At 40.5% G+C, this 21,358-nt stretch overlaps 2 protein-coding genes across 16 annotated transcripts in view; one reads left to right on the top strand and one right to left on the bottom strand.

Annotated features, from left to right (window-relative positions):
• NAA35 (N-alpha-acetyltransferase 35, NatC auxiliary subunit) overlaps nt 1-8,567 on the top strand; it is a 110,125-nt gene extending 101,558 nt beyond the window's left edge. For 7 of the 8 annotated variants that reach the window (XM_072835587.1, XM_072835568.1, XM_072835562.1 and 4 more), the window contains 4 exons: nt 347-487; nt 911-1,033; nt 3,651-3,731; nt 4,534-8,567. In XM_072835587.1, coding sequence (XP_072691688.1) covers nt 347-487; nt 911-1,033; nt 3,651-3,731; nt 4,534-4,593 — 405 coding nt within the window. In that variant the 3' untranslated portion in view covers nt 4,594-8,567. Of the gene's footprint in view, nt 1-346; nt 488-910; nt 1,034-2,639; nt 3,485-3,650; nt 3,732-4,533 lie in introns of those variants that run through there. The other variant, XM_072835616.1, reaches the window with a different exon arrangement.
• Nucleotides 1-21,358, bottom strand: part of GOLM1 (golgi membrane protein 1) — a 70,454-nt gene that overhangs the window by 9,813 nt on the left and 39,283 nt on the right. For 7 of the 8 annotated variants that reach the window (XM_072835707.1, XM_072835649.1, XM_072835665.1 and 4 more), the window contains 5 exons: nt 20,152-20,281; nt 15,891-16,050; nt 14,891-15,163; nt 12,905-13,018; nt 6,222-8,513 (listed from right to left, as the gene is read on the bottom strand). In XM_072835707.1, the coding sequence (XP_072691808.1) occupies nt 8,437-8,513; nt 12,905-13,018; nt 14,891-15,163; nt 15,891-16,050; nt 20,152-20,281 (754 nt within the window). In that variant the 3' untranslated portion in view covers nt 6,222-8,436. Of the gene's footprint in view, nt 1-6,221; nt 8,514-12,904; nt 13,019-14,890; nt 15,164-15,890; nt 16,051-20,151; nt 20,282-21,358 lie in introns of those variants that run through there. The other variant, XM_072835639.1, reaches the window with a different exon arrangement.

Here is a 21,358-nt window from a genome sequence, read left to right as displayed (position 1 = left end):
CAGGATCTATGCTTTTCTTACTATATATGACTATTTTCTTTAGAAGCTTTTACTTGAAGGTCTCAAAGCTATTGTAAGAGCATGAGTCAGAATAATATGCATGTGGTATAATTTCACTGGGGAAAACTAATATATTAAACACTGGAACTTGAAAATTTTTTATATGAATATGGCACGTAACAGAAAAATGAATAGTAAGCCAGTTTTTCTCTTCCTATTTCTGATTTCTGAACCTTAAAATTTTAAGTCCATGTAAATATATGTTTCTTATTTTCTGTCCTGTATTAATGAGAAGTTCATTTTTTCATATTGATACCATCTCTTCTTTCATTTTTTTTTCCTTTAGACCATGGTAGCATTTGACATGGATGGCAAAGTACGAAAACCCAAGTTTGAGCTGGATAGTGAACAAGTTCGATATGAGCACAGATTTGCTCCATTCAACAGTGTAATGACCCCACCCCCAGTGCACTATCTGCAGTTCAAGGTGACTCTGCTCATGAAAACAACTGCAGAATACTTATTCAGTCTTAGACTTTCTTAGAGATACGCTGTTTGTACCTAGCTGTTTCGTTAAAATAGCCAAATCAGACTATTACTGGACCAGTGACAAGATGATAAAAGATCAGTTTTAATTAGTATGAAAATTATTTGGCTCTTTTTGGATATACTCATCACATTGAGTTATTTTAAAAGTATGAGGATAACAAGAGGTAACATACAAAGGTTGGGAATTGAATATTTACATAGGGGAAAAATAGGGACCTATGCTGGGTGTTTGCTTTAGTGTCTATATGTTGTCTATATATATGAATCATGAGTTAGGGCAGAATTCTTTAATTACAAAAGGCATTTTAGAGTTTTTCATATGAAACATGTTTTGGATAATATTGTATTTCTCCCCTTTTAGGAAATGTCTGACCTCAATAAATACAGCCCTCCTCCTCAGTCTCCAGAACTGTATGTGGCAGCTAGTAAGCACTTTCAACAGGCAAAAATGATCCTGGAAAATATCCCAAACCCAGACCATGAGGTAAGACTATAGTCACAATAATTTTAAAGGAAAAGCTTGGCAGGAAATACGTATCTTAGTACTGAATGACAGTTTATAAAAATGAACCTTACAGTACTAATAGTGAAGCCTGTCATGTTTCTGGCAAGGATTTTAAGTGGCTTTGCTAACCCAACCATAAGACTTAAAATTTTCCGATGAAAGCAAATAGCTTCTCTGTAAATTTAGAAATCAGTGCAAAGAGAAATTAAGTCATAGAACCATAAAGTGAGTAGGAAGAACAGAAATAGGATCCAGAGTGATCCATAGTTCAAAAATGGTAGCACTTAAAATATTTTTTTATTTTAACATATAGTTTTATTATGCTGAATCTTAAAAATACGAAAAATGATCTGGTCAGTTATCACAGGAAGTAAAAACCTTATTCCACCTGACCATTTAAAATAGAGCCTACTGTTCAAAGACTTTATTTTGAGATATTATTCTACAGATCTTTGAATCTACAGAATACTAAATTGCAGTCTCTTTTTGCTGTATGCCTAATTATATTTACATGCATGTATTCTGCAAATGAGAATGCTTTGCCTGTAACATTGACTGTTTAGGGGGTATATCTTCATACAATTCCTGTGAAAGGGAAGTTAATAGCAGTTACCTGTTAAAATAGACCAAGCAGTTCTGCTGTTTGGGATTTATGTAACACATATATGTGCATGTGTGGGCAGTGAGGCAAGCAGGTGGCTAATACACAGGAGTCCTCATTGCAGCAGGATTCTCCTAGCAAAAAAGTAAGGAAACTTCACTGTCCCTCAACAGAGACTGTCAAATGAATGATGATATACCATATACTGTAATACTTGAGGTCTTGAAAAGGATACAGAAGGTCATTATATACTGTAATGGAATGTTCTTCAGAATATAAGAGGTTTAAAGAGCAGAGTACAAAACTGTGCTGCCATTTCAATTAAAAGGGGCCCAGGAAGTCTGTATGTGTGCAGAGATATTACAGGAGTACATCTCCAAAAAGAGATGTAGGAATTGTGTGAGAATCGATAATACTGTTTGCTTCTTGGGAGGGGAGCTGGTGCCTTGGGAAACAGGGATAGGAGATGACTTTTGTCCTATTTAATCATGTAATTAAAAAAATACAAGGAATGTAAAAATTAGAGGAAAGTACCTTAATTCGTTTACTCAGTAAATATTTGTTGAGTGCCTACTATGGCCCCAGCCTTGTGGGAAAAATTAGTGCAAAACACTAGACCAATCTTGGCCCTCCTGATGGCAGTGGAAGGTCGTATGTTGCAGACAGTAAATAAATTATGTAGTATATTAGAAGATCATAAGGACTACAAAGAAAAATTAAGCTGGGGATGGGGATAGCAAACACTAGGAGTAGGGAGGTAGGAAGGATTATGCATTTTTAAATTAAAGTGACCTGTGAGCAAATCTCCTGAGAAGGTGAAAAAGCAAGTCACATGGCCACTGGGGATGGAGTCCAGTGGGCAGAGGGATCTGCACATGTGAAGGCCCCAAGGCCATGGACTGGTGTGGCTGGAGTGGGATGAGCAAGGGGTGAGCTGTTGGAAAGTTTTGAGCAGAGTGACGAGATTGGATTTTTGTTTTAAAGGTTCACTCTGGCTCCCCTGTGCTGAAAACAGACTGTGGTAGGAGCAAAGGTGGGAGCTGGGGAGCCAGTAGGGGCCACAGCAGTATCTGATGAGAGATGGTGTGGACCGTGGAGGTGATCCAAAGCAAGATGGACTGGATATGAGTGAGGAAGAGGAGTCAAGGAGGACTTCAGGGTTTGGACCTGAGCCCCCAGGTGGATAGAGCCAGTGGAAGGGCAGGTGGAGCAGGAACAGGTGGGAGACAGGGCTGAGATGTCAGGAGCTCAGGTTGGGACATGCTGGTTGGGAGGCCCAGATGGAGCTGTTGTCTGGATGGGTGGATGTGTTATCTGGGGCTGAGGAGAAGCCGTTCCAAACCTGTGATGAGGTGTTTCTACAGAGAGGTCAGCTAGCAACAAGGAGCAATGGGAACTTCTTTCTTCAAGTTGCACATCACTCCCTCTTGGGAGGAATGTAGCATTCCAGTCCTCTGCTGTTCATGTGTTCATGTGAAACCTTTCAGGCTTGGGGGTAGTCAGGAGTGACAGTAAACACAGGACACTTCTTGTCTGCCAGGTGTGGTTCTCAGCTTGTAGTATAGTATGTAGCTCATATAGTAATCCTCCCAGAAGGTCTATGGCAGGGGGCAGGTAGTCAAATCATTGTCCCATGCTTAGAGATGAAGAAACTGAGAAACAGAGAGGCTGAAGAACTTGCCCCTAGCTATGAAAGCTAGTGCCTGGCAGAGGTGGGGTTTGCAAACACTCCAGCTACATAGTCTGTGCCCCAAGTGCTCCGCTGCTACCTCTGCAACCTGATGACCCAGGGGCCCCTCCAGGGCAGCACAGCTGAACTGAAATAGAGCTCTGTGGTAACGAAAAAGTATATCTGTTCCTGTTATTACATTGCCTTTATTTTATTTAATAAAATATCAACATTTACCTTGTGCAAAGTTCCTATAACTATCAATAATATAAAGATATTTTGACTCTGAATTTTGTTTTGATAGCTTAATGTTGCTCATTGTTTAGGTGAATAGAATTTTAAAGGTTGCCAAACCCAACTTTGTGGTCATGAAGTTATTAGCAGGAGGACACAAAAAGGAATCTAAGGTAAGTGCATTGTGGGGAAAATAATTGGGTGTTAAGTTATTGCAGAACTTTTTAAAAAAATAAGATGCATAAATATTACAAAAAGGTAAAACTTTCAAAAATCATCCCTTTAAAAGAGGCTCAGTGGCAGGAAATAACTAGAGCTTGCCATTTTGCTTTGAAACTTAGAGATTTTATTGACTTAAAATATCTGAAGTCTGCCCTTCCCTTCCCCTCCCTCCATTGTATAAATTACTGTGAATGACTTGAAGTAAAACAGAATGTGTGAAAACAAATTTATTATGGGAGAGATATTTAAAAAGTTCTCTGCCTGTAGAAAAGTGAATGCTTCAGTAATTAAAGACTGTTTAATGGCTCAAGGGATGGTAAATTCTGTAAGCTTACCTGGCTGGTGTATCGGCAGTGCTATTAGGTCTACATGTGCACTGCTGAACATTTGCGCTGTGTGTACCTCTGTTGACTCCCGTTGCTGCTTGTTATCTGCCTTCCTTATCTTCTGCTTTGCTTTACTAGATCATTTTCTTTGCTTAGTACTGTTTGTGACCCAGGAACTAAAAAGTGTGCTGACTCATGACCCTTCCCTATCTTTTAAGTCTATTTGCCTTTGTTAACTGTTTTTTCTTAAACTCAGAGATAAGCAGATCGTTTTCCCTCCAGGTTAGTTAGTACCTTGACTTCTTTGTCATTGAACCAGGTTTTCCTCTCTTCCTGCTGCTTTACCTCTAAAATTGTGAGAAACTCTAAAATACTGAGCTGTCAATATTGGTAAATACATTCATTTTCTTCCTGTCTTTCTTTACAGGTTCCTCCTGAATTTGATTTCTCTGCTCACAAATACTTTCCTGTTGTGAAACTTGTTTGAGAGACACTGAATGGGGACCACCAAGGGGCAGAATATACCTTCAGATTCTAAGGGGATCCATCCGTCAATCTCAGCACATAACATGAAGTGAAATGGATTTCTTGGATAACAGCCTATTATAAGAAATACTTTTAATTTGACAGCCTTATACGATGTGAATGAAAACTGCTGTTTTAAAGTGGTTTATGTTCCATGGATGAAACTGGGCTTACTGAATGCGGTGATGAACGTTACATGGTTTTATTACAGATTTAATCATAAATCATTTTTTAATGAATGAGTGAAAATAGTGTTTGTAAAGGTTAATAAATTTCTTGACAAAAAAATGCACTACTGGAAATGAAAAACAACAGCACTTTGTTGATGCATGTTAGGAATTGAAGGTGTTTACTCTTGACTAGTTCAAACATTATTCAAAAGAAGTTTCAAAACAAGGGATTGATCAAACATGTGAATGGGGTTTTGGCAGAATACATTTAAAAGGGAAATATGCAGGGTGGGGGAACCTCTAACCTACCTAGGGAGACTAAATTACATGGGGATTGTGATTTTGTGTCATGATGTCTTAAATTATATACCTATAAGGATATAGAAGTTTTTTTTTTTTTTTTAACATCCTTTAACTGTTCCTTTTGGCACTTTTAAAACATTATGCATAATGTTTGCTACTGACATTATTTAAGAGGTAAGAATGTGTAAATTAATTTTTAGGGTAAGGTTTCAATATGGCATACTCCTTTTTGTTTACTACTACATACTCAATTTAACCCTTGAAATGTTTTCACTGGGGTTCTTTCCAGTATCTGCTAGCTTCGAAAACAGACTTAAAGGTACAGTTGGATTTAAGTGCCCGGTGCCAGAGGCCCTACCCTATCCTTTGCTGCTTATTCTAATTCCTGTCTCATGCTGCTGTGGAGTTTTATTTTGTGTTATATTGTATCATTTTATTCTAAGGACTAAGGATAGAAAATAAGCATTTGTCTCAATTGGTTAGGGCCTTGGTTTATAAAACTCATGTGAAGTTTATGCATAATTTAAAGAAGATAATACTTCAAGTCCTTTAACTTTCCCAAAGATGTGTTTCATAGGCACACCAACAAGGCTGGAAGCATTTTATTTTAGCTTTTAAAAAAGTGCATGTGATGATAGCAACTTTGAGTAATTCTTCAATGTATGCATCATCAGAATTTTATAAGGCAGTTTTTAAGGGACAGTGTTTTGTACACTTTAAGAAAGTATTGCTCTCTGTGTGGAGAAATAGTACACACATAAACATTTAAATACACAAGCTATTTCTCCAGCTCTGACACTAATAAGACATTTTCAAAGTCTAAGCTAATGATACGGGGGGAAAAAAACATCGCCTACGTTTAATGGAATCTTTTTGTATTTTTTGGAAAATTCAGAGACAAGGATTAGAAGTTGTAGAGTATCCTATTAACTACCAATTATTTATAATTAATAATCTCTTAGTGGGAGTAGACCAATCCCCTTGGACCTTAAAGGACCCTGAATTCACACGTGTCTTCTACTACTCCAGGTTCCACTAAGAATGGAAAACCAGTTACTTACCAATTAAAACAATCATGACAGTTACCGATCTAGTTATTTAATGACCACACACTGACTTAACAGGTATTGGTTTATTTCTCAAATTTCATCACACAGAAATACATGAAGTATGTGCAGTGCTTACATTACTCAAGAAATCTGAGTCTTGTGCAGGGAATCTGAATTATCACACTCCTGTCTCCACACTCTCTTCCTTGGAGGGTCCCAAGGAAGGTGTGAAATAAATAGTTCCACCTATTAAAGATTGGAATAGCTGCTGATTAATTCTGGATGAAACCAAAAGACCAAAGTGGGGGGTTTGCTATCTACTTATGTATTACACAGGTTTTTGTTTTGCTTTAAAAAAAAAAAAAAAAAAAAAAAAAAAAACACCTGTATAAATTGTTGCCTTGGAATGAATAAGAGACTATGTGATACCAAGGAAAGCCAGTGGTAAAAAAGCATGACTGGAGAAATCACACACAGTACACACCTCCTGAACAAATGGCCTCTGGTGCCTCTGTACATAAAGATGGAAAAAAGGTGGTTATTATTTACAATGACATCCCATCAGTCCACAAAAGGCTTAAGGCAAACCACCTTCCCCCCCCCCCCCCCCAAAACCACCATTCTTAATCCACAATTACAAGCTGATTCTTCAGGGATCCAATAAGGCAGTAAAGGGGAAAATAAAGCAGTTAAACATGTTTTTCAGAACTCTATGCACACTGATTAAACATGAAATGAATGGACACTTTATTGAAAAAGCAAGAGAGACTATCAACCCTTAAGGCTAAGACACAAAGGGAAGTCGGACAAAGACATATAAAAATCTCACAAAGCTATTTTTAACACCCTTCTTTAGTTGTCTTTTCCAGGTGGAAAAGTTTAATCTTAGTAATTAAGTAAAAAGATAACCTACGTGAGGAACATTCACATTGGAGATCTTAACCTGAATGCAAACCAGGTCTTGCCTTTAGTGCCAGACAGGGGCACCATGAGTCCAGACCAGGTAAGGCTTGCCAGGTGTCTGGCCTGTGTAGCTCTAACTTCTCTGGGCCCCCATTTCCTCTCTAAAGGTGAAGGGTTATACTAGGTGATGTGAGGCCCCTGCATCTCAAATCCCGAGACTTGTATTTAATAAGCATCACCACCCACTTACCCTGAAGAAGGCCTAAGAGTCACTACTGTGACTTTGCCTGTCACTGGTAAGTGGCAAGAGTTTACTGGAAATACTGAAGCAAATCAATGTGAATTGTGATTAGTCTTTTTCAGATTAACTTTTGATTTTTAAATCACTTTTGATAGTCATCACAAGCCAAATGTACAGACTATGTGAAAACTGTTGCTTTTCTAAACTTTCCCCATTTAACACTGTCTATACCCCTTAATATCATCTTTCTCTCCTCTTCCTGTAATGGTGAAGTGGGCATTCTGTCCACAGCAAACATGCCCCCACAGTGCTGTTATTTCCCTCCCTGCTCTGCTATGGGCCCCAGGATCAGCTCTGCTTTGGCCCCGGTTGTGTAAAAAGTCTAATCTACTCATGTGTCTTCTTGGTAAATGGTCTTACTGCAGAATATTTTGCTTTGCCCATACATACCAAGCAAAGTAAAAATGTCACAAATGTTCAAATTACAAGTCACTTAGAAGCATTTCTGTACATTAATGACAAAGGTTATACAAGTAGTTTAAAATACAAAAAATGCCTCTGTATATAGACTTGTTTAAAACTGTTATTAGTGATGTCTGTATTAACAGTTTTGTGCTCCAGGCCACTGACTGTCCAAACCAGAACTGAGAGCATAAGCTAGTAAATCTTTCGGCACTGACTTTGGAGAACAGAATATCGGGCTGGGACCGGGCACTCAGCACGTGAAGAGGGACACCAAAGGAACCAGAGAAGAATTCTCAGGTGTGGTGGGTCTCTTGGTGTCTTGAAGGCAGCCTCTTCCTACAGGCTTTTTTTTTTTTTTTTTAAAGTTACATTCCAGAATTTCTTAAAAAGCGCCACTGTCACCATATTTGAAGGAGAAACTTGGGTTCTATTTTCGGTGTTGATCTCATACCTATTAGCTGACAAATTTTGACACCTTAGCATAAACACTTTGAAAATACCCCCCAAAAAACCATCTACAAGATAATCATTTTCCTACATACAGTACATATTAAAACTCCACAATAATCTTTAAGGTGTATATTTTACTTAGTACATTTCACAGTATTCAACCCTTCGTAAATTTTTTGTAGTGATCTCTGTTCAATCCTGACCAGTATATGATCCCAGTTCATTCAGAGTGTGTGATTCCTCTTTTCACGCTGAGCAAGTAAATTTATTATGTCTCCTTTCTGATTTTCAGCATTAAGAACTAAGAAAAAAAAAAAAAAACCATAATCAAACATTAAAACATTCAGGGAAACCAGCCATGAAGGTTCTATTTGACTGAAGTGTGGAGAGTCCTCAAGAGGAGAGTTATCTTCCACAGCAACATAATGGGGATTTGCTTTCCTAATCAAGGATAGGTACTGAAGAGACAACATGTATGACCAACATGGTGCTACAAAATAAAGCTAAACATTGAAAAAACTTCCTATTTAAAATATTGAATAATGCCCAACGTCCTCTACAACCACAACTCTGCTGTGCTGCATTGCACCTCTGGTGGTATATCTCTAGCAGGCATCACAGTGCCCTAAGAACTACTTGCAGCTTCAGTCACCTCTTACTACAAAGCTGCTCCTTTATAGAGCTGAAGTCTATGTGGCTCCCATCATCCTTACTCTCCTTTGACAAAGAAAGGACATAGACCTCACAAAACCTAGAACCACCACGCTGATTTACAACTAGAACACATTAAGTGGTTAATGATTTTATTAAATGAATTAAATGACTGCCTTAAATTAATAATTGTCTTTTAAGGTTCTCTAATAAAGTTGGAACTAATGCCTTTTTCTTCTAATTTCCCTGGAGCAAGCAGGGCCTTAAACTATTTTAATGATCTAATGATATAATCTTAAAATGATGGTGATGGCAGTTCTTTGACTTAAAACTCTTAAATGAGCTGAAAGAGCATTTTTCTTTTCTGTGTCCTCACTTTGTTGAAGCCTTATACAAACAAGGTCAAATTCATGGGGCCCCTGTATGTAGGGGATGAAAGATCCTAGAGCTTCACTGCAAGCCAAACATTTAGGACACTAGACTGATTTGAAAGGATGGCAAAATATGTAGGACAGTAACCACACCAGCAAATAGTCAAGGACTGAGGTACACAGGTATTTGGAATCGATACAGAACAGAGTAAGAAACTTTGTATTTGTTTAAAATACTGACTTGCTAATATGTTCATGGTTTGCATTTTAAAAATCACATAAATAGTCTAAGAAAAAATTTTTAAAAGATTTTATTTATTCATTCATGAGAGACAGAGAGGCAGAGAAGAGGGAGAAGCAGGCTCCCTGTGGGGAGCCCAACACAGGACTCGATCCCAAGACCCCAGGATCACAACCTGAGCCAAAGGCAGACACTTAACCACTGGACCACTCAGGTGTCCTTCTAAGAAAATAATTTTAAAAACAAATTAGAATTCATTTCTAGATGCACTTGGGTGGCTCAGTTGGTTAAGCGTCTGCCTTCTGCTCAGGTCATGATCCCAGGGCCCTGTGATTGAGCCCCATATTGTGTTCCCTGCTTGGTGGGGAGCTTGCTTCTCCCTCTCCTCCCCACTTGTGCTTACTTGGTCTCTCTCAAATAAATGTTTAAAAAAAAAAAAAAAACTCCCATTTCTAGAAACCTCAACTCTGCCAACTGTAATAACGGACATGCTAGATAAAATATGAAAAGATATTTTTTTGAAAAGATTTTAAAGAATGCATTAAATAATAAATAAAGAATGCATTGTTGAATCAAACCCAAGTTAAGGGACTTTACCAAATAACCGGCCAGAACATTTCAAGAACCATCAACATCTCAGGTTAAAGGACCCTAGGGAAGTGTGACAATAAATGCAGTGTATAATCCTGGATGACTAGATCTTGAACCAGAAAAGGGATATTAGTTGGACAATTCACTAAATTTGAATAATAGCATTTATCAGTAGTAATGTCTTCATTTCAATAATTGGACAAAGGTTACATAAGATGTTAACCTGGGGAACTTGGGTAAAGGTTATATGGAAATTATTTATTTTAAATTAAAATCTATTTTCAAATTGAAAAAAAATATTTTAAAGACATTAAAATGCACTGTTTATAATGGCAATAAAAGAAGGAATCTGAGCGACCAAATGTGAAGTAAAAGGTCCCAACTCCTGAAGGTAGTAAGCATCAAGGCTAGTTCTGCCCTAAGGACTTCTGAAGCCTGAAGACACTTCTTCAAGAAAGCTTCTTTCACAGCTTCCAAAGATGCAGAGGGACAGAAGCTAAAGACAAGGCTTCATTCTGGGTGGTAAGTCCAGAAGGGGATTCCTATATAAAGCTGAATGAATGGTAATGGAAAGTCTGCAGGGAAGATGGGACAGCATGAACACCTAGTGGTTAGACTGGGGAGGAGGTGCAAGTATACAATTTGAACTCACATTTCCTGTGTGATTAAAAAAAAAGAAAAAAGAATTTACGTTCTTAAAGAGGTGGTGATGTAGTGAGTGCCCTTGAGAGGCTGACTGAAGCAAAGGATCTCTCTAGTGCAGTACTACTCTGATGCCCCTAGGGGCTTCTAGGAGACAGTTAAAAAGCACAAAACACAAGGAAAGAAGGTATCCTAAGGGCAATCTGATGAAATACCCCAAGGTTTCCAGGCACTGGAATTGGAAGACATGGAATAATGCCTGATACACTTAAAGAAGCAAAAGTCTGATACAGTTAATGAACTTAAAGATGTTTGTAAACAAAGAGCAAAGAATAAGTACAAAGTTTAGAAATGAAAAAACTAAAACCATGAATTAAAGAACAGATAAGGCATAGCTAAAGGAAAAATTGGTGAACTACAAGCTATGTCTGAGGAAATCATTCTGAATGCAGATCAGGGAGGCAGAAATGAATAATATAAAAAAGAGGGTAAGAGACCTGAAGAGAATGGTAAGATCTAACATTTCTGATCTGAGTTAAAGAAGGAATCAAATTGGGAAGAAGCATTATTCAAACAGATCTTGGCCAAGATCATCCAGAAGGAGTAGCCTTGTCAGATATTGAAAAAAGAGCAGTGAGGGAAAGCTGTTATACTTAGAACAGTGTGGTACAGCGTGAGTCAGCAGGGAAACCAAAAGTAGACCTAGGTATGTACGGAAATCTATTCGGTAGCACCTCAAATCACAGGCCCTGAGCTGGTGTTGGGGCAATTGGACAGCCCTTAGGAAAAAGAAAATTGGACCCAACCTTGTGCCACACTACCTGAATACATTTGAAATTAATCAGGTGAATCAGATATCTAAATGTAAATCATAAAAACCTGATGGTCCTGGAAAAGTGGTGGCAGCAGTGGCATAGTTTTTTAATTTCAGGGTCCCTTCATAAGGCAACTACATTGAAAAATATCAGACATTTCACAAGAGTAGATGACAAGGAATCCTGCAGACCTTGAAACAGAAGCAGACACAAAAACGATGGACAGTGCCTGTATGCTAGCAGCATATAGAAAGAACAGGAGCAATGGAGCACCCAATGGGCCTAAGATTAGAACAGAAAAACTCCAAACAGCCAGTGGGTTTACACCAGAAAGTACCTGGGCCAGTGAACAAACTGCAGAGTGCAAAGTGGCTATGGTAAGGACTGAGGGGCCATGGGAGGCTGAGCCCTAGGAACTTCTGAAACTCATCTACCAAGGCTCCTTTCTGAAGCTCCTTCCCAGACAGACCCACCGAACAAAACAAAGGAAAACAGCTGAGTAGGGAGAAGAGCCGTGGCTGAGGACAGGGCCAGGAGAAAAGGAACTGAAGGTTCAGATTAAAGTGGGGAAGGCTCCACTGGCTGAAGAAGATGGGATAACTTGAACTCCAAAAAAGGATAATAAGTACAATCGAGTGAAACCCATCAAATAAGTTTAAATCCACTGAGTTTATACTTTATATACTACCTTCAGAGAATGACCGGGAAATAATCTGTTATTATGAAGATGGGTAAAGAGAATCAAGCATTTTTATCCTGTGTTATGTGATAAAACCACTGACTTGCCTATTTATAAAAAATATCTCAATAACAGAATACAAAAGGCTGAACTAGAATACCACCAATGAATAACAAAGGCACTGAACATCAATTGGTACTTATATCACAAAAAGAAAGGCATTCCTTGCCTCCTGGTGAAAGAACACACCACCACCTCCCACTTTACCAAGGGCCTGAGCCCAAAGCTGTCTTACCAAGCATCTGGATATCGGCTGCCAATATGGGGGAAGTAGAGGGGAAAGAAGAATATACTAAACAGCAGTATAAATATACAAGCAGCACTCTACAGATGGTGGGAAACTCCAGGGTAATGGAGAAAAGGAATGGAAGGAGAACCTGCTGATTAAGAGAAGCTTAAAGAGCAGTCAGTTTTAAGAAAATGGGCAAAACTAAATTCTGGGGTCCAGGGATGCCCACCTGAGTGAAAAGCCCATAAAGAAAAGCAAGAAAATGCTGCTGAGAAAGGTCAGGATGGGGGACATGCCCTCCAATGGTGGATGACTTACAATGTTAGTGTTGGGATTCAGTATTTAGCTAAAGTGAACAAAAGACCACAAAGTGTAAAGTAAGGCAAGCCCATCACCTGCGGCACACCTCTTACCATTGAGGTTTCTGTCGTTCCCTGCAAGGGCTGCCTGCTTGTCCGTCTCCGATTCTGCCTCATTTTCATCCATGTTGTAGTCCTCCTCTCCCCCCAGCTTTTGTTGGTGTCTCCCTGTAAAATGAACACAGAGAACACAGCCCACATTACTCTCTTGAGGCCACAGGAGTTAAAGAACCCAGGAACTGGGGTGTTTCCAGTCACGGCTTAACAATCAGGTCTCCTGCAGCATCTCGGGGAACCGCAGGAACTGGTGTGCCTGCTGCCAGAATGAACAGCAGGTGTGAGTTCTCCACTTATGTCTGCCCCCCACTTCAACTCTGAGTCCATAGAAACCATGGCCCTCAATACAGGGCTGTATTCTGGGCTGAAACGGGAAATGAGCTAATTAAACCCAAATTCCGGGGAACCTGGGTGGCTCAGTGGTTGAGCGTCTGCCTTCAGCTCAGGTTGTGATCCTGGTGTTCTGGGATCGAGTCCCGCATCGGGCTCCCCGCAGAGAGCCTGCTTCTCCCTCTGCCTGTGTCTCTGCATCTCTCATGAATAAATAAAATATTAAAAAAATAATAAACCCAATTCCTGGGTTTTTAAAAAGAGACCAACTCCAGGTTAAAAGGAGGTGCCACTACTGCTGGAAACAACAGGTTTCTAGTTAATGATGGCACCTCCTCAGAATGGTTGGTTTGTGGCTCTGATGGAAGGAAATAGAGCGGCTACTGGGTACCAATGGATTTTCCATCATCCCTACAGAATCAGATCATTCACCACCACATTCAGCCCTGCAGAAAAGAAGATCAGGACAAAAGGCATTCAAGAGACATACGGTTTCATATAGATAGATAAAATCTTGGGATGCCTGGGTGGCTCAGTGGTTGAGCGTCTGCCTTCAGCTCAGGTTGTGATCCTGGGGACCTGGAATCGAGTCCCACATCGGGCTCCCTGCTTCTCCCTCTGCCTATGTCTCTGCCTCTCTCTGTGTCTTTCATGAATAAATAAATAAAATCTTTAAAAAAAAATCTTTTTCTAAAAAGCATGTCTGGGAGATTTGATTTGGCTCTAGTTACACCTCTCTGCACTCACTGCCTGAAGGGAAGCAAAGCACATGCCCCTGTGCCCTGCCACTTTATTCTGCAAATCCCGTCACTACAGCTGCACCAGGTTGGTGTGTATCCTGCGGGATCTCAAACCAATATTCAGATGTTACCCTTTGTGGCCAATCTAAAACCTGCACGCCACTGGATCTGCCACCTTAGTTGGCCTTTTCTTTTTCTTTAATTCTTTAAATGGAACCTTGTAAGAACACATTCTTCAGGAAGAGAAGCTTGAGTGCAAATGAGATCTATATGGAATCAGGGTAATTTCCACAAATAAGTACATTCCCCCCTCTTGTTAATGGCTCGTCCCAAAGCACAGGTATCTTCTTCCCTTCCTAAGCGTTCCTGGCTTGGCTAGGAATAAAGTCTTCCACATCCTTTAGGGACCCAGATACATCCCTGAATATTGTGTTGATGTCGGTGTCCCCACACTTTCCTGTATCTTTAAAGAAAAGTCCACCAAACCAGCAAGGTAGGATTCACATGTCACTTCTCTGCCATGCTCAAATATGCATGAAACTCCATCTACCCAATCATCCATCCATCCCTCCCTTCACTGGGCACTGGTCGTGACACCATCCATATAAGGATGTAGACACACAGGCAAGCCACATGGTCCAGTGCAGGGGCTACATTCCACTTGATGCTAAGCACCCACTTCAAGGCCTTCCACCTTGAAGCCCCACCACCCAACCACCAAGTTGCTGTGAATATTATTTCTGACACCTCCAACTGCTGGTGAGCACACTGCTCTTCCCTCCTGCCTCCTACTCAGTAACAGATATTCAACAAACCACCACCACCAAATGGCAAACTGGGCCCTTCATGGGATTTCCTAGTATCGGGAGAAGAGTGGCAGAGTCAGCGGAAGCCCATGGAGCAGCTAACCTACCTTCCTCATCAACATCCTGCTCTTCCTCCTCTTGCCCATCAGGGATGACAAGCTGGTCCCGCTCAAGGTCCTCTGTGTCCTGATTTTCTTGGCTGGCCAGTATCACTGCTGGCACCCGTGGGGTCTGGCCAACTGCTCCAGCTTCTCCAATGCCTCTTCCACCCACAGGTCTGTCTTCCTCTACAGCCTGCTCTCGGCCTGGCTCTGGGGGCAGCCCCAGGCTGTCCCTCTGAGGCTCCTCCTCACTGGTGACCTGAATCTCGTTGGTTTCCCCTGTGCAGAGAACACACCACTGGCATTTAGTTTATGTAAAACAAAAACCCTCTTACCACTCAACTCCCAGAACCTTCCCAAGGGCTGTGGATGGAGGAGCAACTACGAAACTTATTCTATGAGTCTGCAAAGACTACAGGCTTCTCTCTACCTGCAGCTCATCTTCAGAGCCATGAAGAAGACAGAAGTAATTTAGGAAAAAAACCTGGACAAGTTATCTTGATTACAGCAACAAACTACAAGCTGAAGTCATCTAACCATCATCAATTTAACCATCATCTAACCAGGTACTCTGAGACAAGTACCTGGGAGCAGGGCATGCCAGTCCACCAAGGAGTCACTCCACAGGGACACAGCAGCCACCACCACCACCACCCCTTCCCATGACAGCTGCTCAGGTCTCAGCCACATCCCCATAATCCCACATTTCTAATGATGTCCTCAACATGGAATAGCCTGGATCTTTCTTTACACAGCTGTCAAAGAACAAGGTACTGGGTTTACAAGGATGAGATGTCAGTAAGACAAGGAAAAGCCCTGGGGCCTCAATTCCAGGTACTCAGACCTGCTTCCTGCAGCCCAAACCCAAGTCACCAACTGCCATCTGCAGGGACACTCTTGCATGAGGCTGTATACACATATGTTGGACACGAACTGCCACTATGTATTTATTTGAATGAGCTTTGTCTTCAAGGGCTTAAATGTGTAATTACCAGGCTTCACTTACCTTTCTCACCTTGTCTCTTCAACTCCAAAGCCACCTCCAAACTGGGGGCTGGTGTCTGGGGCTCCCCATCGCTGGGCACATTTCCTTTCACTTGTGGTACCTCTGCCTGGGGCAGGTCTGCTTCCTGTGGCCTGGGCTGAGGCTCACTGGGGGCTCGGAGCTAAAACAGGAGCACACGACAGCTAGGGGCTCTGTGACTTTAAACCTCACAGTAAACCGAAGCAATGCAATGGATGTCCTTCTGACAAAACACCCAAACACAGAGAAATGCCATGATATGCTCCAATTGTGCCCGACCACCTGGCATAAATCCAAAGTGCTAAGGTTAAGATCTCTCAGAAAGTACTTTCAGTAATTGATTAACAAGTAGGCTTCCACTGTCTGATCAACAAGGACAAGGAAGACCTGAACACTAAACCAACCAGACTAGACTACTTCTATGGAACAGTGAACCCAACAAGAGCAAAATACAATCTTCAAATCCACATAGAACATCCTCCAGGACAGATGCTAGGCAATGAAACAAGCTCCAAAAAATCTGAAAAAATTGAACATACTTTGTATGATGTCAATCACAATGGAATGAAGTTATCAGTGACAATAAAATTTGAGAAATTCACAAACGTGGAAATTAGGCAACACACTCTTAATAAACCAGTGGGTCAAAGAACACACAAGGCAAATAACAGTATCCTGAGAAAAACTGAAACAAATACACAACATACCAAACTTATGGGAGGCTGCTAGAGCAGCGCTTAGTGGGAAATCTGCAGGTCTGTATTAAGGAAAATAGAAAGATCTCAATTCAGTAACCAATCTTCCACCTTAAGATACTGGAAAAAGAAGAGCAAACTAAACCTAAAGCAAAGGACATAATAAATGCTGGAGCAGGAATTAATTCTGTTTTCTACAGAGTAGAAAACAGCAAACACCAATGAAATCAAAGTGAGTTCTTGGAAAAGTTGAACAAAATTGACAAACCATTACCTAGCTTAAAAAGACAAACCATTACCAAGAAAAAGAGAAAAATCAACTTACTAAAATAACAGACCACCACTGACCTTACACAAACAAAACTATTAAAGAGAAATACCACCTGGGCACCTGGGTGGCTCAGTTGGTTAAGCATCTGCTTTGACCCATGATCCCAGGGTCACAAGATCAATCCCTCTTCTGGCTTCCTGCTCACTGGGAAGCCTGCTTCTCCCTCTCCTGCTGCTCCCTCTGCTTTTGCTTTCTCTCATTCCCTCACTCTATCAAATAAATAAAATAAAATAAAAAATACCCTGAATAACTGTATGTCAACTTTGATAACCTAGAGGACACTGGGCAAGTTCCCAGAACAATACAAATTACCCAAACTGACTCAAGAAATAGAAAATCTGAGGGGCACCTAGGTGGCTTAGTTGGTTGTGTCTGATGCTTGGTTTCAGTTCAGGTCATTATCTCAGGGGCCAGGAGATCAAGCCCTGAATTGGGCTCTGTGCTCAGCCAGGAATGTACTTGGAGATTCTCTCCCTCTGCCCCTCCCCTCCACTATCTCAAATAAATAATTTTTTAAAAAAATAGAAAATGTGAATAGACAGACTGAATTATTAATTTTAAAACTTCCCCCAAAGAAAAGCCTAAGCCCAGATGTCTTCACTAATGAATCCCACCAAACATTTAAAGAATCAATACCAGATATTCACAAACTTTTCCCAAAGAACAAGAGAAAAGATTATGCCTCATTCTATGTATGAGCCCAATATTACCTGATATCAAAGCCAAAGACACTATAAGAAAACTACAGACTGTATCTGTTATGAATATAGACACCAAAATCCCCAACAAAATAATAGCAAAACAAATCTAGCAACATATAAAAGTATTTTATGCCATGACCAAGTGGGCTAAATCCCATGTATGCAAAGTGAAACATCCAAAAATCAGTTAGTGTAATACTGTATAAATAGCATAAAGGACAAAAACTACATGATCATCTCAGTAGATGGAGAAAAAGAAAGAATTTGAAAAAATCCAACACCTCTTGATAAAAACACTCATCAATTAAGAACAGAAGGGAAGAGATGCCTGGGTGGCTTAGTCAGTTAAGTGTCTACCTCCTGGTTTCAGCTCAGGTCATGATCTCAGGGTCAGGAGATGGCCCTGCCTCTGGCTCTGTGCTCAGTGGGCAACCTACTTGAGATTCTCTCTCCCTCTGCCCCTCCCACATGCATGCTCTAAGATAAATAAATCTTAAATTTCAAACAAAAAAACAATGTTGGAGGATTTACACTCCCTGAATTCAAAGCTCACTACAAAGCTACAGGTACAGTAATCAAGGCTGTATGTATGGTAGTGACATAAGGGACACACAGACCAATGGAACAGAACTGAGAGTCCACACATAAACCCTCATATTTACAATAAACTGATTTTTGACATAGGTGCCAAAATAATTCAGTGGAAGAAAGAATCGTTGTTTCGTTTTGTTTTCAAAACAAGGTGCCAAGAGATGATATACACATGCAAAAGAATGAATTTGGACACTTACTTCACACCAGATATAAAAAATGAACTCAAAATGGATCATAGGACTAACTGTAAGAGCTAAGAAATAGAAAACTCTTAGAAGAAAATATAAATCTTCATAACCTTGGAGTAAGCAAAGTGTTTTAAATTATGATACCAAAGGAACAAATAACAGAATAACAAACTGGACTTCATCAAAATTAAAAACTTCTATGTTTCAATGAACACCATGAAGAAAGTAAAAAAACAACTCAGAGAATGGGAAAAAAATATGTAGAAATCATGTATCTATTAACTTTACATATACATATGAATATATAAAGAACTCTAACTCAATTATAAAATAACCCAATTTAAAAGTGGACAAAGAATTTGAATAGACGTTTTTCCAGAAAAGATATACAAATGGCCAAGAAAGCACAGGAAAGATGCTCAACATTAGTTATTATGGAAATGAAAATCCAAGCCACAATGAGATAGGACTCCACATCCATGAGGATGGCTATAATGAAAAAAGATAATAACAGGAGTTGGCAAGGACATGGAAAAACTGGAACCCTCAAACTGCTGGCGAAAATCTAAGAGTGTGGTCACTTTTTTGAAAATGGTCTGGCAGTTTCTCATAAAACATCGAGCTACTATAGAGCCCAGCAATTCCACTCTTAGGTATATACCTAAGAGAAATGAAAACTTACATCCCTACAAAAATGTCTACATGAATGTTCATAGCAGCATTACTAATAATAAGCCTAAGGGTAGCCCCAGTGGCTCAGCAGTTTAGTGCCGCCTTCAGCCCAGGGCCTGATCCTAGAGACCTGGGATCAAGTCCCACATCAGGCATGAAGCCTGCTTCTCCCTCTGCCTGTGTCTCTACTTCTCTCTCTCTCTGTGTCTCTCATGAATAAATAAATAAAACCTTTAAAATAATAATAATAAGCCTAAAACTAGAAATAACCCAAATACCTATCAACTGACAAATGAATCAACAAAATGTGGCCTATCCACACATTATCCAGCCACAAAGAAGAAAGAAGTAATTATACATACAAACACATGGATGAGCCCTGAAAGCATTACACTAAGTAAAAGGATCCAGACATAAAAGGCCACATAGTATATGATTCTACTAATATGAAATGTCCAGACAAAGCAAATCTATAGAGACAGAAAGTAGATTAATGGTTTTCTAGGAGTGAATGGGAGAGCTAACGGTTATGGGGTTTATTTGGGAAATGAAAATGTTCTAAAATTGTAATGATGGCAGCATAACTTTGCGAATATACTAAAAACCAATGAATTGTAACTGTTATATGGGCGAACTGTATGGTCTGTGAATTATCTCTCAATAAAACTGCTATATTTAAAACCAACACATAGATTTCCTGAAGGCTTTGAGCAGCAGCTTCATGGGCCAAGCGTCACACACTCTGCCAGTGTGGGTGCTCATCAGCCCCACCACTGACCAGCTGGTGGCGGGGGCCTTATGGGTGTCAGGGTCTTCAAAATAGCAGTGATGCTCTCCCAGGGTGGCTGCAGACTTTAAAGGAAGTAACCCTGGTAAAGCCCTGAACTCAAGGACAGGGCCCTGTCAGAGCTGCAACACCCCTGGGCTGGCTGCTGTGTCTCAGGGAACCAAACCCATAAGCAAGAGCAGAGATAGAGGAAATCAGCAGATAAGGGAACAGAGTGCCTGAAGAGAGAGGAGGGATGCCTTCTCGAATCCTGGGTAGCAAAAACCCAGAATTACCTGCTGGCTTTGGTCCTTTTTTTCACTTAGGTTTCTGGAAGCAATAGCTTCGTTTCCCTTTTTAGTGACTTCTTCTATTCGCTCCTCACACTGCTCCTTCACCTCTTTCATCTGATTGATGCACTGGCTCCTATGGTGAAAGAAAGCAAAAGAAAACACAAATATTTAGGGATGCGTTTCTATAGCAAGTGTTTCCTGCTGTAACTGTGGAATCCACTGTGTCAATATGAGACACAGCTCATCTTTTTCCTGGTTCCAGCTCTTTATTTCAAATGGACACCTAAGGTAGGGCAAAATATGTGTTTCAGTTATTCAATGGCAAGAAAACTGAAGTTGACTGAAACTTACTACAAATATGCCACACTGCCACACTGTTCTAAAACAGGTGAATTTAATATTGGTTAGAAAAAATAATTTTTAAAAATACAACCTGTAGTATAATACACACACACACACACACACACACACACACACATTTGCTCTTGTCCTCAGCAATTAGCACAGAGCTCCTAAAGTCCTTGGAATTTCCTGAGCAATGGGAGGGTCTTCTGTTAGTGGAAGGAGGCCCTGGGGACCACACCTGAGTTTACTCGCTGCCTCACCAAGCCTTAGGATGGGGGCTAGTGGCCAGAGGAACCAAACCCATATGATTACAGGATTGGAACTTTCAGCTCCACCACCACCCTCCAGGGGAGGGGAAGAGTAGATAGAGTTCAATCATGTGGCTAATGATTTAATCAATTGTGCCTATGTAATAAAACCTCAGATAAAACCTCTGGGTGATGAGGCTTGGCAAGCTTCCCAGTTGGTGAACAGATCAATGTACTAGAAAGGTGGCACCCCAACTCCATCAGGAAAGGAGCTGTGTCAACTACAACTGACCTAAAACCAAGTCTCTACCAAGATACATCCTTTATAATAAAACTGTAGTCGTGAGTATAGCACTTCCCTGAGTTCTGTGAGTCATCCTAGAGAATTACCAACCCCGAGGGGTTCAGGTACAGAGTACAGGTGCCATGAGAACACCTGGAACTTGTGGGTATCATCTGAAGAGGCCAGGGGCCCGGGATCTATAGACCACCATAGTGTGACACAAGAACACATGGGGAGCCTGTGTTTCCACCCTCACCTGACAGGAAGATAAGCCTGTACCACCAACCAGAGGTTTCAACTGAAAATCACCTGTCACCTCAAGCACTGGGAAGAT

The sequence above is a fragment of the Canis lupus genome, chromosome 1 (assembly GCF_048164855.1).
Source record: "Canis lupus baileyi chromosome 1, mCanLup2.hap1, whole genome shotgun sequence".
Classification (NCBI taxonomy): domain Eukaryota; kingdom Metazoa; phylum Chordata; class Mammalia; order Carnivora; family Canidae; genus Canis; species Canis lupus.
This window is presented reverse-complemented; position numbering and strand designations above follow the sequence as displayed.